The sequence below is a fragment of the Apium graveolens genome, unplaced genomic scaffold (assembly GCF_009905375.1).
Source record: "Apium graveolens cultivar Ventura unplaced genomic scaffold, ASM990537v1 ctg7706, whole genome shotgun sequence".
Classification (NCBI taxonomy): domain Eukaryota; kingdom Viridiplantae; phylum Streptophyta; class Magnoliopsida; order Apiales; family Apiaceae; genus Apium; species Apium graveolens.
This window is the reverse complement of record NW_027420558.1, coordinates 35,258-50,683: the sequence shown is the minus strand read 5'-3', so window position 1 is coordinate 50,683 and position 15,426 is coordinate 35,258. Positions and strand designations below refer to the sequence as shown.

Sequence of the window (15,426 nt, the reverse complement as noted above, 5' to 3'; positions counted from 1 at the left end):
AAGCTGTATGGATTCAAAGGCATTATTGAATGATTATCATTTTGACATTTGTGGTTGTTTCTCATTTTCAGATTTGTATATTGCCCTATTAGTCTTTATGGTATCAGAGCCGTTACATATGCTTATTTGGTTTTGTTTTTAAATTCAACTAATCTGTATCATACTCTTTCATCATCTCTCAATCAGTTTTTATTTCAGATCTAAGAAAGCTTGAGTGTCTGTTTACCCAAAATGGCGAATGGCATGAGATTCACTATTGATTTATCCCTCAGATGGTCCTTTGTCTATAATTATTAAGTTGCCAACAGGGGCCAGTGCAAAGATTACTCATATTGGCAACTTAATATTGAAAAGTGGTCTTGTCTTGAAAAAGGTTCTTTATGTGCCTCAGTTTCAACATAATTTAATGTCTATTCACAGGCTGTCTAAGGACAACTGTGTGGTCCATTTTCACCCAGAAGGATGCTCCATTATTGATGCAGCAACAAAGCGAACACGGGCAAATGGTGCATTTCGAAATGGATTGTATTATCTCAAGGATGAGCTTGTTGTGATCACTGCTAACTCTGTCTCGAAGAAGCCAATATCAGACTATGCATTGTGGCACACATGATTGGGACATGCTTCCATCACCAAATTGAGGTATATACCTTTTCTTAGACACCATCCCTTGCCAGTTGATAAAATATGTGTCACTTGTCTAATGTCTAAGTTTGCTAAACTCTCATTTGACTTGAGTAATTCACATGCTTCTGATAAGTTTCAACTGATACATGTTGACACGTGGGGGCCTTATAGAGTGGCTACAAGAGGAAAATATAAACATTTTCTCACCATAGTTGATGATTACTCTAGAGTTACTTGGGTATATCTCCTACATCAGAAATCAGATTATCTTGCCACCATGAAATCCTTTTGCAACTATGTTGGTATGCACTTCAAACGGAATGTACAAACCATACGGTTTTATAATGTAGCAAAGTTTGGTAATGTCAACTGTCGACAGTTCTATGCAGACAATGGAATAATACACCAAACCTCATGTGTCAATCAACCATAGCAAAATGCTCGTGTGGAACGACGTCATAGATATGTGCTTGAAGTTGCTAGATGCCTTCGTTTTCAAGCTGGTCTGCCATTGGAACACTGGGGTGAGTGTGTCCTTGCTGCTGTTTATTTGATTAATCGACTTCCAATACCAGTTTTGGAGAATAAAACACCATAAGAGACCTTGTTTGACGAACCACCGGATTATGATCGTGTAAAAGCCTATGGGTGCCTTTTCTTTGCTGCGAACCCATCTCAAAATGGTGATAAATTCGGCCCAAGGGGAGTCCTGTGTGTCTTTGTTGGATACCCGTTTAATCAAAAGGGCTATACTCTGTTGGATTTGACAACCAAGAAGACATTTGTCTCTCGTGACGTGATCTTTCATGAGTCGATTTTTCCTCTCAATAGTGCAAGTTCAGATTCTTATATACAACCTACGCCTGTGAAGATGCCTCAGCCTAGTGCCTACTGCCATGATGATATAGTGTTTGAGGATGTGCAGCCAACTGATGAGACAAAAAACAATGATTCATACACATCACCACCCGAATAGGAGATCCTCTCGAGTCTTTCATAAGCCTGCTTGGTTGGGAGATTATGTGAACAGTGTGCACACAACTGCAAATGCTGTAAGCGTTGTTGACATGGTGATAAATGATCATTTCCAGTGTTTCTCAGCAAACTTGACAATTAACAATGATCCTACCAGTTTTAAACAAGCTGTGCAAAGCGAGAATTGGAGAGAACCATGAATAGTGAGTTAACAGCCTTGGAAGAGAACAACACTTGGAAAATTACTAAACATCCCCCAGGCAGGAAAGCCATTGGATGCAAGTGGCTCTTCAAAACTAAGTACAATCCTGATGGAACGATTGAAAGATACAAATCAAGGCTCGTGGTTCTGGGATGTAAACTGATTTGTGGCATTGATTATGCAGAGACATTCGCACACCAGTGGCGAAATTAACAACAGTTCATGCTCTCTTAGCTATGGCTGCAATACAAGGCTAGGCAACAGTGCAAATGGACGTGTCTAACGCATTCCTGAACGGAGATCTTAATGAAATTTTCTATATGAAATTTCCCTAAGGGTACAGTGGCATGGGATTGCGAATTATTGCTGAGTCTGTCCATACTGCAAATTGGTCAACTGGCGAATGGGTGTGTCAACTGGCGAATGGGTGAGTCAGACAAGTGGCACGCCACTCACAAATCCTCATCCTTATCAAAGACTCGTTGGAAAACTTATATACTTGACAGTGACACGTCCAGATATTGTGTTTGCTGTGCACATCTTGAGCCAACCATCTTCAGGCAACAATGAAATTACTTCGATATTTGGGAGACAATCCGTCTCAAGGTGTTCTCTTGTCATCTGCATCTCGCCCCTCAATACAAGCATACTCAGACAGTGATTGGGCGGATTGTCCGGTAACTCGTCGATCAACATCTGGTTTTTGTTTGCTTTTGGATGACTCAGGGCAATCCCGCCTTTGGGGAATCCCTCCTTTGAAGTGAAAGATGCAAAAGATCATCAGAAAGGATACAACCCCTTTCTCTTTATGATATTCCAGCCTTGGCAAACAAAGAAACAACAAGTTGTAGCTCGTTCGGTATCGCTCCATGGCACTTACAGCATCTGAAAAAACGTGGTTATCTACTCTCCTGAAAGACATGGGCCTCTCCTCCTTACCATCTGCAGTTCTGCATTGTGATAACATGGCAGCACTCACTATTACAGCCAACCCAGTGATGCATGCTAGAAACAAACACATTGAAGGTGTTCTCTTGTCATCTGCATCTCGCCCCTCAATACAAGCATACTCAGACAGTGATTGGGCGGATTGTCCGGTAACTCGTCGATCAACATCTGGTTTTTGTTTGCTTTTGGATGACTCAGGGCAATCCCGCCTTTGGGGAATCCCTCCTTTGAAGTGAAAGATGCAAAAGATCATCAGAAAGGATACAACCCCTTTCTCTTTATGATATTCCAGCCTTGGCAAACAAAGAAACAACAAGTTGTAGCTCGTTCGGTATCGCTCCATGGCACTTACAGCATCTGAAAAAACGTGGTTATCTACTCTCCTGAAAGACATGGGCCTCTCCTCCTTACCATCTGCAGTTCTGCATTGTGATAACATGGCAGCACTCACTATTACAGCCAACCCAGTGATGCATGCTAGAAACAAACACATTGAAGGTGTTCTCTTGTCATCTGCATCTCGCCCCTCAATACAAGCATACTCAGACAGTGATTGGGCGGATTGTCCGGTAACTCGTCGATCAACATCTGGTTTTTGTTTGCTTTTGGATGACTCAGGGCAATCCCGCCTTTGGGGAATCCCTCCTTTGAAGTGAAAGATGCAAAAGATCATCAGAAAGGATACAACCCCTTTCTCTTTATGATATTCCAGCCTTGGCAAACAAAGAAACAACAAGTTGTAGCTCGTTCGGTATCGCTCCATGGCACTTACAGCATCTGAAAAAACGTGGTTATCTACTCTCCTGAAAGACATGGGCCTCTCCTCCTTACCATCTGCAGTTCTACATTGTGATAACATGGCAGCACTCACTATTACAGCCAACCCAGTGATGCATGCTAGAAACAAACACATTGAAGTGGATTGTCACTTCATACGCGACAAAGTAAAGGCATGCGATATTAAAACTTCTCATGTGCCTTCTGGGTCTCAACATGCAGACATACTAACAAAGCCACTCTCAGTGACCTCTACCCCTGCGTCTCCAGCTTAGCCTGAAGGGGAGTAATGGAGATTATGTACGTTGCTGCTGTGCCACCTTGCATGCCACATCACTATTCTCTCAAAAACCACCTCTAGGACCACATTCTCGTAATTGTCTCTTTTATCCTTCTTGTTAGCTTAAGTACTCTGATAGTATAAGGACATGGTTGTCTTTCTCTATACCTAGTTTGTTGGTTGCTATATGTAAAGGAAGATGTATGGATTAAAGGCATTATTGAATGATCATAATTTTGACGTTAAGGCATGTATTAAAAAATGAAGCCCAAACATAAAAATTAAGGCATGAATGAAAAGATGATGCCAGATATGAAATTTTCTATCTGATCCTCAATTATCTAACACAATCTAATTAAAATGAAATTAAATTGAAAGGTTGGAGATTATTTTAGTAATTTCCGTAAAAAAATTTAAGTTATTTAAAAATCCTATCATTGACTTCTATACGGATAAAACGATGAATGCTAAAGTACAAAATTGGATATAACATTAATTTAAAAATACAGTAAATGTCTTCCAGTAAAGAAATGTCTGCAAATTGGACTTTCTTATAGATCAAGTTGCTGAAAATTTCAACAAAAAACTTTATTACTTTAAGGCAAAAAAACAAAGAAAAAATGTCTACAAAAATGTACGATGATCAATTCTGTACATGTTGCAGTCAGTAAAAAGGCTGAAGCATCAATCCTGCCTCATAATCCCCCTAAACGAGAAGTGAGATCAAGGAATATATCCTCTCTGCATGGTATTGTAAGTCCACCATTTGGATGATGAAAACCATATTCTTCCTCTGCTTGACTCAACAAGTTCTGAAAAGAAGATTTATTTAAGAATGATAATGGGATCACGAATCGCTTCTTTTCTTGTTCTCCAACATAGACTTCACAATAACCTTTTGGTACATCTGACCCTTTAGAACCTGTGTGCCTGGCACTGAAGGAAGATCGTCGAATAATTTGTTTAGCTTGATTAATAAGAGGCATACGAATAGCCATGGCTGTCAAGAATGAATGAAAATAGACTTTGTAAATGCTTAGACATTTGAAACAAAGTTCATTGTAATTATGTAAAAGTTATCATATAGAAATCGGAAAATCTCTGCTGCACTAGCCTTTTTGATCTTGGGCATGAAAATTCTTACTGCAGAATAAAAGGCCTTCTTTAGTGCAAGGATTTTTGTATTTGCAGATATATTTTCATTTGGGGATGATCGTTTTACTGATGTGTAAAAGAATCGACATTGCTCAAAATTCGCAAGTAAAAGATATTTTACGACTTGTTGGAAAATTTGAAGTTTTGTCAAACTCCTAACATTTGGTTGCTCAGTTCTTTGTTACCTCTATTCTTTATCACTAATGAACTTTTAACAACTGTGTAAAACTATATTTTCCGGATTTCACATCTCTGCAAATGGGACTTTCTTATAGATTTTGCTGAATGTTTCAACTGGAAAAATTCTTACAGAGAAACCCTAGTTATTACTTTAGGGCAAAAAATTTCAACAAAAAATTTCTTATAGATCAAGTTGCTGAAAATTTTACCAAAAAAATTTCTTATATGAAAGAAAGTACAGCCAACCCTAGTCATTACTTTAGGGCAATAAAGCAATGAAAAAATGTCTACAAAAATGTGTGATGATCAATTCTGTGCATGTTGGAGTCAATAGAAACTAGAAAAGGCCTGACTCATATTTCTGATTCCGCAAGTATCATTGAGCAGTCCACAAGGACCCCTAAAACTCAAAACCCTACAACAGAATCTCACTCCATTCAGATCACTACTATACGACTGAATGGAGAAAACTTCCTACGCTGGTCTCAGTCTGTTCGCATGTACATCCGTGGCAGGGGTAAAATTGGTTACTTGACAGGGGATAAGAAAGAGCCTGATGCAAAAGATGCCACCTATTCAACGTGGGATGCAGAGAATTCTATGGTTATGACTTGGCTGGTGAATTCAATGGAGGAGGATATAAGTTCCAACTATATGTGCTACCACACAGCAAAGGAGCTTTGGGATAACGTCAATCAGATGTACTCTGATTTAGAAAATCAGTCTCAAGTGTATGAGCTGACTTTGAAGCTTGGAGAAATCCGCCAAGGTGAGGATAATGTTACTAAGTATTTTAATTCCTTAAAACGTCTTTGGCAAGATTTAGATCTATACAATAATTATGAGTGGAAATCTCCAGAGGATTGTAATCACTATAAGAAAACGGTGGAGGATAATCGTATTTTTAAGTTTCTCATTGGTCTTAATGTTGAGTTTGATGAAGGCAGGATAACTGCTAGGAAAGTCGTCGCCTAGTAATGCTTGGAAAAAGGAATCTCATAAGTACAGTTGAGAATTCTGCTCTTGCACTTGATACTAATATTGGACGAGTTGATTCTAAAAGGACTGATGAGAAGCCTCGTATTTGGTGTGATCATTGCAACAAACCACGTCATACACGTGAAACTTGTTGGAAGATTCATGGAAAACCAACAAATTGGAAGGGTTCTCATGAAGGCCGATTCAACCGTTCTCCCGCTGCACACGAGGCAAAATCTGTTACACTTAATGAAGAGCATGTCACTAATCTTTTAAAGCTGTTAAACTCTAATCTAGGCTTATTAACTGCTCCCAATGCTTCTGTTGCGCAAACAGGTAATGAAATAAAAGCCTTATCTTCTTATTTTCCTCATCATTCTACCCCTTGGATCATTGACTCGGGGGCTTCAGATCACATGACCAGTTCTTCTTACTTATTTCATACTTATAATCCTTGTTCTGGTCATGAAAAATTCGTATCGCAGATGGCTCATATTCTGCAATAGCTGGTAAAGGTTTGATTAATCTATCTAAAACCATTTCCCTTAAATCTGTTCTTCATGTCCCAAAACTTGCATGTAATCTCTTGTCAGTTAGTAAGTTATTCAGAGATTCTAATTGCCGTGTTATATTTTGTGAAACTCACTGTATATTTCAGGAGCAGAGTTCGGGGAAGATGATTGGCAGTGCTAAGTTGATAGATGGTCTCTACTATTTTGAAGATGCCTTCAAGAATAAAGAAGCTCGAGGTTTCAGTAGTATCAATTCTATCCCTAATAAAGATCAGATTATGCTTTGGCATTACCGACCAGGACACCCTAGTTTAAGAGATTTGATTGCTCTAAGTTCTTTTGCGAAAGCTGCATATTATCTAAAAATCATAAAACTCTTTATCCTTCCAGACCCTATCAAGCCTCTAAACCATTCTACTTAATACATAGTGATGTTTGGGGTCCCTCTAGAATTAAAACTTATACCGGTAGGAGGTGGTTTGTCACATTTACTGATGATCATACTCGTTTATGTTGGATTTATTTGATGAGTGAAAAATCTGAAGTTGCAGACTTGTTCACGAATTTTTACTCAATGGTGGAAACCCAATTTCAAACTAAAATTGGAATTCTTCGTACTGATAATGGAACCGAGTATTTTAAAAGAGTTCTTACAAGTTTTTTGAAAGAAAAAGGCATTCAACATCAATCTACTTGTGTTGATACGCCTCAACAAAATGGCATCGCAGAGCGAAAAAATAAGCATTTACTTGAAGTTGCACGTGCAATTATGTTTTCTATGCACGTTCCTAAATATCTATGGGGAGAAGCAATTTTAACTGCATCTTACTTAATTAATCGTATGCCTACACGTGTTTTAAACTATGTTACTCCTCTTGAACATTTCAAAAAGTATTTTCCCGAGTCACGTATTTTGTCAGGCATTCCTCTTAAAACATTCGGGTGCACTGTCTATGTTTACATATCCAATAAAGAAAGGTCAAAACTTGATCCTAGGGCTGAAAAATGTGTTTTTATTGGTTATGCCCCAAATAAAAGAGGATATAAGTGCTTTAACCGAAAATCGAGAAAAACCACAATATCTATGGATGTCATTTTTCTCGAACATCAACCGTTTTTTAAAAAGGGTTTACTTCAGGGAGAGGAACAAGAGCAAACAAAAGAAAATTTTTGGGATATGATGCCCACTCCTTTACCTAAAATTGTGGATAATGACATATTATCATATAAAGAGGATCTTGTTATGCCTCTCACTACTGGTAAAACTGGAAATCCTTGCATTGATATTCCAAGTATAACTGATTCTTTAACAGGGGGAGAAATACTATCTAAGGTTCCTATGGAACGGAGTACAGAGCTTCTGGTTTATACAAGGAGGAAAAATTATCAAAAAAGTAGAGAACCAGATATCCCTTCTGCACTAGTCCATTCAACAATCCCGGACATTGAATCTGAAAATACAGGTACTTCACATATGCCTTTACCTAGTGTTGTTAACAGTCCAGCTAGCCTTTCTCCAACTTCTAATAATTTGTCTGATCCAAATATTGCTTCTGATGATCATAATATTCCTATAGCAATCAGGAAAGGAAAGCGTTCATGTACTAATCATCCTTTGTCCAAATATATGTCCTACGGTAAACTCTCAAAAAAACATAGTTCTTTTACATCAAAAATTTCTAATCTGTTTGTGCCCAGAAACATTCAGGAAGCACTTAATGATCCAAATTGTAGACCGGCAGTGATGGAAGAAATGAATGCTCTAAGAAAAAGTGGGACTTGGGAAATTGTTGATCCACCTAAAGATCATAAAATATTTGGATGTAAATGGGTGTTTATGGTAAAATGTAAAGCAGACGGAAGTATAGAGAGATACAAGGTAAGATTGGTTGCAAAAGGGTTTACTCAAACATATGGAGTAGACTATCAAGAGACTTTTGCTCCGGTCGCTAAAATAAACTCTATCCGAATACTATTGTCTCTAGCAGCTAATTTCAATTGGCCATTACATCAGTTAGACGTCAAGAACACCTTTCTTAACGGAGAATTAGAAGAAAAGGTGTTCATGCGGTTACCTCCTGGATTTGAACAGGTATTGGGTCATGATAAGGTATTAAGATTAAAAAAGTCCTTGTATGGCCTTAAACAATCGTGTACATGGTTTAAGCGCTTTACTAAGGTCGTAAAGGGCTATGGTTACTTTCAAAGCCAAGCTGACCATACACTGTTCTAGTAAACGGTCTAGGGATGGTAAAATTTCTATTTTAATTGTTTATGTGGATGACATAATTATAACAGGTGATGATCTTGAAGGAATAACATGTTTAAAGAAACGATTATCACAAGACTTTGAGATAAAGGACCTAGGAGAGCTAAAATATTTCCTTGGCATGGAGTTTGCAAGGTCGAGGGAAGGCATCTTTGTCAATCAAAGAAAATACATTCTTGATTTACTCAAGGGGACAGGACTACTAGGTTGCAAAGCTGCTGAGACTCCAGTTGAAACTAATATAAAACTTACACCTGCTAAGCCTGCAGATGTAATCAACAGAGAACAATATCAGCGTCTTGTAGGCAGGCTTATCTATCTATCACATACTCGTCCTGATATAGCTTTTGCTGTGAGTATGGTGAGTCAATTTATGCACTCACCTGGACAAGAACACTTCACCGCAGCCTACCGAATATTAAGATACTTGAAGGGAACGCCTGGAAAAGGTCTTATGTTTAAAAGGCGTGGTAATTTACAGATTGAGGTATACACTGATGCTGATTGGGCAGGAAGTGCCGATGCACGGTCAACATCAGGGTACTGCACCTTTATTGGAGGAAATCTTGTCACCTGGAGAAGCAAAAAACAAAGTGTTGTAGCTCGAAGTAGTGCCGAGGCTGAATTAAGATCTCTTGCAAATGGAATTTGTGAAGCAATATGGATAAAAAGGTTACTGTATGAGTTGAGAATTTCCATTTCAATTCCTATAAAAATCTACTGTGATAATAAAGCTGCCATTTCGATTGCTCATAATCCAGTTCTACTATTCATCTCATCTCATCTCATTCAACTATTCTGTTTTTTAATCCTCGTCACGACTCATCTCATCTCTTACTCATTCAATTTATCAGATTGCAAATTGTTTCTGGCGAGTAATTGCAGCTCTAAATTTCTATACATCTTTCTGCATAAGTATATATCACGGGACTCCACTTTGCTGAACTTAAAGGTAGAAATGTACCAAAAGGCCACTTTGCTGTTTATGTCGGAGAAACTGAAAGGAAGAGATTCATAGTCCCATTATCATATTTAAAGCATCGTTCATTCCAAAAGTTGTTAAGGCGGGCTGAAGAAGAGTTTGGCTATGATCATCCTATGGGATGTCTTACAATCCCGTGCAATGTGGAAACGTTCATTAGTGTGACTTTCAATTTAGGTTCCTCGAAATAGTGAAACACTTTAAATGCTTAGACTGTTAGACATTTGAAACAGAGTTTGTTGTATGTAAAAATTATATAAAAGTTAACACACTGTTCACCGAAGAAATCTAGTATTCAACCATTCATAACTCTGCTGCACTAGTCAAACTCATATGACAATATCTGTGAAAAAGAATGTTCCACTGATTCATAAGCCGTAGGTATTAAAAAATGAAGCCCAAACATAAAAATTAAGGTATGAATGAAAAGATGATGCCAGACATGAAATTCTATCTGATCCTCAATTATCTGACACAATCTAATTAAAATGAAATTAAATTGAAAGGTTGGAGATCATTTCCGCAAAAAAAATTAAGTTCTTTAAAAATCCTACCATTGACTTCTATACGGAGAAAATGATGAATGCTAAAGTACCAAATTGGATATAACATTTATTTAAAAATACAGTAAATGTCTTCCAGTAAAGAAATGTCTGCAAATTGGACTTTCTTATAGAAAAGAAAGTACAGCCAACCCTAGTTATTACTTTAAGGCAAAAAAGCAAAGAAAAAATGTCTACAAAAATGTATGATGATCAATTCTGTACATGTTGCAGTCAGTAAAAAGGCTGAAGCATCAATCCTGCCTCATAATCCCCGTAAACGAGAAGTGAGATCAAGGAATATATCCTCTCTGCATGGTATTGTAAGTCCACCATTTGGATGATTAAAACCATATTCTTCCTCGGCTTGACTTAACAAGTTCTGAAAAGAAGATATGTTTAAGAATGATAATGGAATCACGAATCGCTTTTTCTCTTGTTCTCCAACATAGACTGCACAATAACCTTTTGGTACATCTGACCATTTAGAACCTGTGTGCCTGGCACTGAAGGAAGATCGTCGAAGAATTTGTTTAGCTTGATTAATAAGAGGCATACGAATAGCCATGGCTGTCAAGAATGAATGAAAAATAATAATTTCTTGATGACTTGATAATTGAAGAACCTTAGATAGTTGAGCTTAATTGTTTTGATGAGTATCTGAAGAATTGCAAGTGTATATATAGATGCAGTTTGTAAGTGGAATATATCTCGACAAGAACATGAGTGGTGCAGGTACCTTACGTGGGGTTAGTGATAAACAATAGTTCATGGACTGCACATGGCTCTGTTTTACAACTCAGCATCGAGAAGATAATATGGGGATTTATAGCCATTAGACTGAAATGAAAAAGCAGATGTAAATAAAAATACTGTTGGATCTCTATATTCAAAATCCGTATCTGTATTCTGTGGTTGATTTGCTGCTTATTAAGACTGTTCAGGAACATGTTTCAGACATATAAGATATGAAAATATACGACGTAGACATCTATTTATGTAATTACTGGGGCAATATGCATCCAACTGCTAATGTGGAGAGGGTATTGAAACAGTCAATTTAAGAAGATACATTGGAATTTTGTTACACATGGTTCTGCCTCCTAAAAACAACATAAGAAATTATGTAGGGCTTCTGATGAGTTGGTCATCAAAGGCGGTTACATATATAATTCTAACAACTGGTAATCAACTTGGTTATATTCGCGTTGATAGCTGAATATTTTTAGTTCATTTTGCAACAGTGACAAGTCTTGACAAAGCAATTCTTGTTTCTCTTATCTTATGGTATTGCTAAAGTACTCTCTTAACTGAGAAAGAAGATCGGCTACTTGTTGCTGTATGCAAAACTTATTGCATAGATAAAACTAAAATTGTATAAATCGGATAAAACTTAAAAGCAGTTTTTAAACATTACAAATATTTCACATCAGTATGAGGGTACAAAGACATAAAAAGTAATATTTGATTATTAACAGGACATTAAATTTGCGGATAAACACATGTGAATAATTAAAGGCAAAAAATCTAGAACAAACGTTTTCTGTAGCGAACTTATTGTGGTATTTAGCGCAGTAAGACAATATTTAGCGTAGTAAGACAAAATACACTAAACATCCTTGTCCGGTAAGTGTGACTTATCTTGGATTCACAAAAAAAACACTTAACATGTCTTACCACGCTTAATACACATGGTAAGTCTGCTATATCAAACACTTGCCGGGGATCAGGACCCCTAACTAAATTTTTTTATTTAAAACTTGTGTATAAGATTACTTCAAACAAAGTACAATTTGAATGTTTGTCTATTACGAAATGGAAGACCAGAACTCTCCTATATTACTGATTCCAGTTGGTTTAGTTCTTTATCTAAACTATAAATCTCTATAAACTATGCAAAATTCATGAGTACCTGACTGAGAAACCTAGGTTTTAAATTCTAACTAGTTCAGAGTTCTTTTCACAGTATCAAGTATCGGAACATCAACTTTAGCATTGTAAACAACTATGTATGTAACTAATTAACAGTTCCTTTTTTACGGTGATTATCAAGATGTTTTTATAACTTCTGTTCTGTAAATTAACGATGTGGATAACATAGAAATATTGTTCACATTTTGGAATTAGTTTTAGGTACACTTGTACTTTCTTCCCAAGACAAGACATTTGTTTATAGAAATATTGTTCACATTTTGGAATTAGTTAAGAGTTTTGCTGTTTATGTCGGAGAAACTGTAAGGAAGACATTCATAGTTCCATTATCATATTTAAAGCATCGTTCATTTCAAGAGTTATTAAGGGGGGCTGAAAAAGAGTTTGGCTACGATCATCCTATTGGATGTCTTACAATCCCGTGGACTGTGGAAAAATTTGTCAGTGTGACTTGTAGTTTAAGTTCCTTCAAATCGTGAAAATAGACATAGTAAATGCTTAGACATTTGAAACAAAATTCATTATAATTATGTAAAAGTTATCATACAGAAATCTGAAAATCTCTGCTGCAGTAGCCATTTTGATCTTAGGCATGAAAATTCTTACTGCAGAAGAAAAGGCCTTCTTTATTGCAAGGATTTTCGTATTTGAAGAGATATTTCCATGCGGGGATGATCGTTTCACTGATGTGTAAAAGAATCAACATTGCTTGAAATTTGCAAGTAAAAAATATTTTAGGACTTGTTGGAAAATTTGAAGTTTTATCAAAATCCTAACATTGGTTGCTCAGTTCTTTGTTACCTCTACTCTATATCACTAATGAACTTTAAACAACTGCGTAAAACTTTATTTTCCACATTTCATATCTCTGCAAATGGGACTTTCTTATAGATTTTGCTGAATGTTTCAACTGGAAAAATTCTTACAGAGAAACCCTAGTTATTACTTCAGGGCAAAAAATTTCTTAGAGATCAAGTTGCTGAAAATTTCAATAAAAAAATTTCTTATATAAAAGAAAGTACAGCCTACCCGAGTCATTACTTTAGGGCAATAAAGCAATGAAAAAATGTCTACAAAAATATGTGATGATCAATTCTGTACATGTTGGAGTCAGTAGAAACTAGAAAAGGCCTGACTCATAACCCCCCTAAGCGAGAAGTGAGATCAAGAAAAATATCCTCTCTGCATGGTATTGTAAGTCCACCATTTAGATGATGAAAACCATATTCTTCCTCGGCTTGACTTAACAAGTTCTGAAAAGATGATTTGTTTAAGAATGATAATGGGATCACGAATCGTTTCTTTTCTTGTTCTCCAACATAGACTGCAAAATAACCCTTTGGCACATCTGACATTGTAGAACTTGTGTGCCTGGCAGTTAAGGAAGATCTTCGAAGCATTTGTTTAGCTTGGTTAATAAGAGGCATACGGATAGCCATAGATCTGAAGAATGAATATGAAATAATGATCTCTTGAGGACTTGATAATTGAAGAAATCTCAGATAATTGAGCTTGGTAGTTTTGATGAGAGTATCAGGTGAATTGCAAGTGTATATATAGATGCACTTTGTAAGGGGATTATATTTCGACAAGATCATGAGTGGTGCAGGTACCTTACTTGTGGGGTTAGCGGTAAACAATAGTACATTGGCATTTTGTTACACATGGTTCTGCCTCCTAACAACAACATAAGAAATTATGTAGGGCTTTTGATGAGTTGCTCATTAAATTCGGTTACATAATTCTCAAAACTGGAACAACTTGGCCTATGTTTGCACTAATAGCTGAACATTTCTATTTCATTTTGCAACAGTGACAAGTCTTGACAATCTTGTTTCTCTTAACTTATGGTACTGCTAAAGCACTCTCTGATTGAGAAAGAAGATCGGCTACTTGAAGCTCTACGCAGAACTTATTGCATAGATGGTTTTACTTGTCACTGGCTTACCTAACTAGATAAACTGGCTGCCACTAGGAAACAATTTAAGGTTATTCCCAAACTGATCATGACTCAGTGTCATGATCCATGACTCTGTGGCATTTTGTTGCAGTTGGTTCTGTCTCCCATCAACTGCAGAAGAAGTCTTGTAGGACTTGTTATAGTATGCTAACTTTATTTTAACCAATTTTTAGATGTTGAAATGGAAAAATCTTTGCAAAGAAAAAATAACTAATTTAAGCACTGCTACAGTTCTTTGATTGGTCATCAAAACAATCGGCTATTTGAAGTACAATGGAATAAGTTAAATGCCATTTATGTATACTATGCATTTTAAAGAAAACCGTTAAAGTACATGGTATTGGAATCTAGCATAGCTGCATAGGCTGAATGAAAAAATGTCTACAAAAATGTGTGATGATCAATTCTGTACATGTTGGAGTCAGTAGAAACTAGAAAATGTTGGATTTTAAACGCAGCAGGGGCATGGTAAAATACTTTTACACATACAAAATCCAAATAAAAACATATAAATCGTGAATAAAAATTTGAGGGATCGAATCTAACCTTTTAAAATAATTCGGAGACAACGATCAGAGATCCTTAGCAGTTGCTCCTCAAGTGTGAAACACTCCACCGGTATCCACCAAGAAAACGATGCTAAGGAGGAGGAAGAAGGTGGAGAGAATTGGGTTTTCCAAACTTTTTGGGTTTTCGGGTTCGATGTGTGTTAGAATAAAATAGGGTCTATAATAGTGTATTTATATGCAAAATTTTCAGTTCCCATAAATATTATTATTATTTTCCCATTTATTATTCTCATTAATAATTAAAACACCTTTTAATTATTAATCTTTTTTCTAAACACTTTAGAAATAATTCTCTCTCTTGATTTAATTTCCAAAAATTAAATCCTTTAATTAATAATATTAAGAACTTTTCTTAATTAATTTATAATCAATTAAATCTCATTTAATCAATTATTAAATTTGCCAATTAATTATTTATTTCACAAATAAATAATTATTAGCCATTATTAATTAATTCCTCCACCAATAAATCATTCTCTTTTTATGGTGTGACCCTGTAGGTTCAATATTAAGCCGATAGTAGAAATAAATAATAATA

At 36.3% G+C, this 15,426-nt stretch overlaps 3 protein-coding genes across 3 annotated transcripts; 1 reads left to right on the top strand and 2 right to left on the bottom strand.

Annotated features, from left to right (window-relative positions):
- The first annotated feature begins 5,462 nt into the window (after positions 1–5,462).
- LOC141704311 (uncharacterized) lies at positions 5,463–6,119 on the top strand. The gene has a single exon (XM_074507557.1). The coding sequence runs from the start codon at positions 5,463–5,465 to the stop codon at positions 6,117–6,119; it is 657 nt and encodes a 218-aa protein (XP_074363658.1).
- A 4,346-nt stretch (positions 6,120–10,465) lies between these two features.
- LOC141704318 (auxin-induced protein 6B-like) lies at positions 10,466–11,198 on the bottom strand. The gene has a single exon (XM_074507565.1). The coding sequence runs from the start codon at positions 10,993–10,995 to the stop codon at positions 10,693–10,695; it is 303 nt and encodes a 100-aa protein (XP_074363666.1). The 5' UTR covers positions 10,996–11,198; the 3' UTR covers positions 10,466–10,692.
- Positions 11,199–13,393: 2,195 nt separating this feature from the next.
- LOC141704320 (auxin-induced protein 6B-like) lies at positions 13,394–13,875 on the bottom strand. The gene has a single exon (XM_074507566.1). It carries the CDS (start codon positions 13,796–13,798, stop codon positions 13,496–13,498), a length of 303 nt encoding a protein of 100 aa, XP_074363667.1. The 5' UTR covers positions 13,799–13,875; the 3' UTR covers positions 13,394–13,495.
- Positions 13,876–15,426: the final 1,551 nt, after the last annotated feature.